The sequence below is a fragment of the Catharus ustulatus genome, chromosome 4 (genome assembly GCF_009819885.2).
Source record: "Catharus ustulatus isolate bCatUst1 chromosome 4, bCatUst1.pri.v2, whole genome shotgun sequence".
NCBI classification, from domain to species: domain Eukaryota; kingdom Metazoa; phylum Chordata; class Aves; order Passeriformes; family Turdidae; genus Catharus; species Catharus ustulatus.
The window spans coordinates 26,791,007-26,793,685 of NC_046224.1; the positions used below are offsets into that span (position 1 = coordinate 26,791,007).

A 2,679-nucleotide genomic window follows, 5' to 3' on the forward strand; every position below is an offset into this window, starting at 1 on the left:
CTGCACAGCCAGAAATGAGTGCTTTGGCTCTGGATCTGAACTGTCCAGGTAACTAAACCTCAGTTTTTGTGTCTGGCAAACAGCCTCTGCAAAAGTAACAGCCCTCAGAGAAACAAAATAGTCATTGAAAAATGGAGCATGCTCCCATGTAAAAGGTAAGAACAACACCTGTGACTGCCATGGACTGAAAGTGTATAAATGTTGTGAATAGTCCTCTAGAAAGCAGCAGAGTATTTTTATATCAAATAATTTTTATTAGCTGCCAAAAACACAAACCTGCTCCTTATTTAAATTTTAAGATCTAGATTAAAAATTTTGTTTTATAGGTGGCAATTTTTATTTACTCCCTTTCCATTTTCTCTATTTTTTCCTGAAAAGTTATTACTCCTGCAACCAGAGCCGTCCTCTTTGTTATTGATTAAAAGTGAAAAAGACACAGGCAGGATTAATCACATTTTTTATTTAAAGGAAATTTATGGACACATTTTGAGGTATTTGATCAGCTTTCATTCTTATTTATAGACGAGTATTTTTTTCAGGTGTTTAGTCAACATGACAGGAAGGAAAGAAAAAAAGATACAAAACTATTTCATCAACACAAGGCTATAAAAGCAAAAGTTTGAAAAGTGTGTGGAAAGTGGATGGATAAGAAGTTTACCCCATATTCAGAATGGGATTTAAGCCTTGAATAAAGGCAGATTTTAGAACAAGTTGGAGATAAATTCTCATTTTAAGTAGCTGCAATCCAAATTAAAGGTACTCCATAGATTTTTGAGGTGTTAATTTTAAAAGCTCTGTCCTTTGTAAAAGTAATAAAGTATTCTAAACAAAAGGAGAAATATCTACATTTTTATGCAAATGTAAATCGATATATTCAACATTTCCCTTTTTGTACACACCAGTGTCTAACCATTACAGGTTATATTTCTAAGCATATAATTTCTGACCTGCCAAAGACACAATCAAGACTATTTTGTCCATTAACTCAGATTTCAGAAAAGCAGGAAAAAGGCTTTCATTTTTTCAGTTTCTTGAGTGAAGCTTTGCTTTTGAAGGTGCAGTTTTACAGAACTCTGTTTCCCTCTTCCTAGCACTGACTGGCATGAGTGTCCAGCTGTATTTTCCTGAAAATTATCCTTAGAATAATCACCAAATAGCCAGTGTCCAGAGCATGAGCTGTTTCTTTCACTTCAGAAGATGCTTTAAAAGAAATTAATTTCCAAATATAGCCTTTATTTGAAAAATTGTTGTTTCATAAATAGAAATATTTCTGTGAGTTTTCTGAAATATTTAGGGAAAGGTATTTTATCTAAATCTTACCTTCCCCAGTCCAAGTGTTTGCAGTGTAGTGCATCTCAGCTTAGCAGTCAGGAAAAACAGACTGGAGAAAGCAGGAGAAAGGGGAGGGGAATTTGCCGAAACGGATTTTTCTGATTTTAATGTCTCAAGTGAAAGGCAAAAGAAAATAGAACAGAATAAAAGCTGAATGAAAAATAGAAAGCAAATGTTGCTCCAGTTTAACAGCCCAAAGGCAGCTTAGTAACACAGCTGAAGCAACCTGAGAGGTATGTACGTTTACAAATCACGTTTAAGTTTCATACAGCAAACGTTTAAAGTCCTTTAACAGATTGAAAATACCTCTTTTTTTGCCTCCCTATCTGTTTTTCCTTTCCCTGCTATTAATTTTCATCTGTAGAGAATTCCCCAGGGTTTGAAAGAGTTTTTTTCAGCCAAACTTGAAGCTCTGTGTGTCCAGAGAGCAGAGCTAGCTGCCCGTCTCCTCAAACTCGCTGTAGGGGGATGATGCCGCCGAAGTTTTGGACTCTCCATCGCTGTTGCACTCCCGGGGGGAAGCCGGGCTGGGAGCTCCCGGGCGCTCCTTGGCAGACAGCGTTTCCTTGCTGGCAGAGCCTAAGGGACGGCAGTCCAGCAAGCTCTGCAGGTGTTTGATGTAGCTTATGGCAGCTCTCAGGGTCTCCACTTTGCTGAGGCGCCTGTCGGCGAATTCCTTGGGCAGGTGCTCCCGCAGGCGCGCGTAGCCCTCGTTCACGCAGCGCACCCGCTGCCTCTCCCGCTCGTTCCTCTTCCGAATGAAGGCCGGCTCCAAGGAATAGTCATAGATGCCCATGTAGCCAGGAAATGGCATGTAGGAGATGCGACCTGTGTGCCCACTGTAGGCTTGCTCCCAGTAAGACGGGTCCAGGTGGAAGGGAACCCCAAAGGGCTCTCTCAGGGGTACCCCGTGGGTGTGCATGGGGCTGCTGCCCAGGGACACAGCTCCTGGAAATGCAATCCTCTTCAGCAGTCTGTCATCGTCTTTAGTGCTGTCCATGCTTCTTTTTTTCCTCACCAGTAGGCTGTTAGTTCCTGAATTTGCCTTCCAATGTATTAATCCAACATTTGTGTAGGTAGCCTGCCCCACAGGCTGCAGTTTCCTCCTGTGGTGTATAAAAACTCAGATTTCAAAGCAAGGCTAACAACTCATGAGGTCCACACTGTGCCTGGAAAGCCTTGTTGCTTTTATAGGTGTAGGATGCCAGTTAATGTACACACAGGTTTTGAGGACCATCACTCCACAATTTAAACCCTTCTTTTCCTGTGATCTTCATATTTCAAAAGATAATAAGAGGGTTCCTGTGTATTTCTTTCCTCTCCACTTGAAATTATGACCATAAGAGT

General features: G+C 41.0%; 1 protein-coding gene across 1 annotated transcript; it reads right to left on the minus strand.

Moving 5' to 3' along the window:
* Positions 1-1,765: 1,765 nt before the first annotated feature.
* On the minus strand, positions 1,766-2,332 carry ASCL4 (achaete-scute family bHLH transcription factor 4). Its single transcript, XM_033056834.1, has one exon. The coding sequence runs from the start codon at positions 2,330-2,332 to the stop codon at positions 1,766-1,768; it is 567 nt and encodes a 188-aa protein (XP_032912725.1).
* Positions 2,333-2,679: the final 347 nt, after the last annotated feature.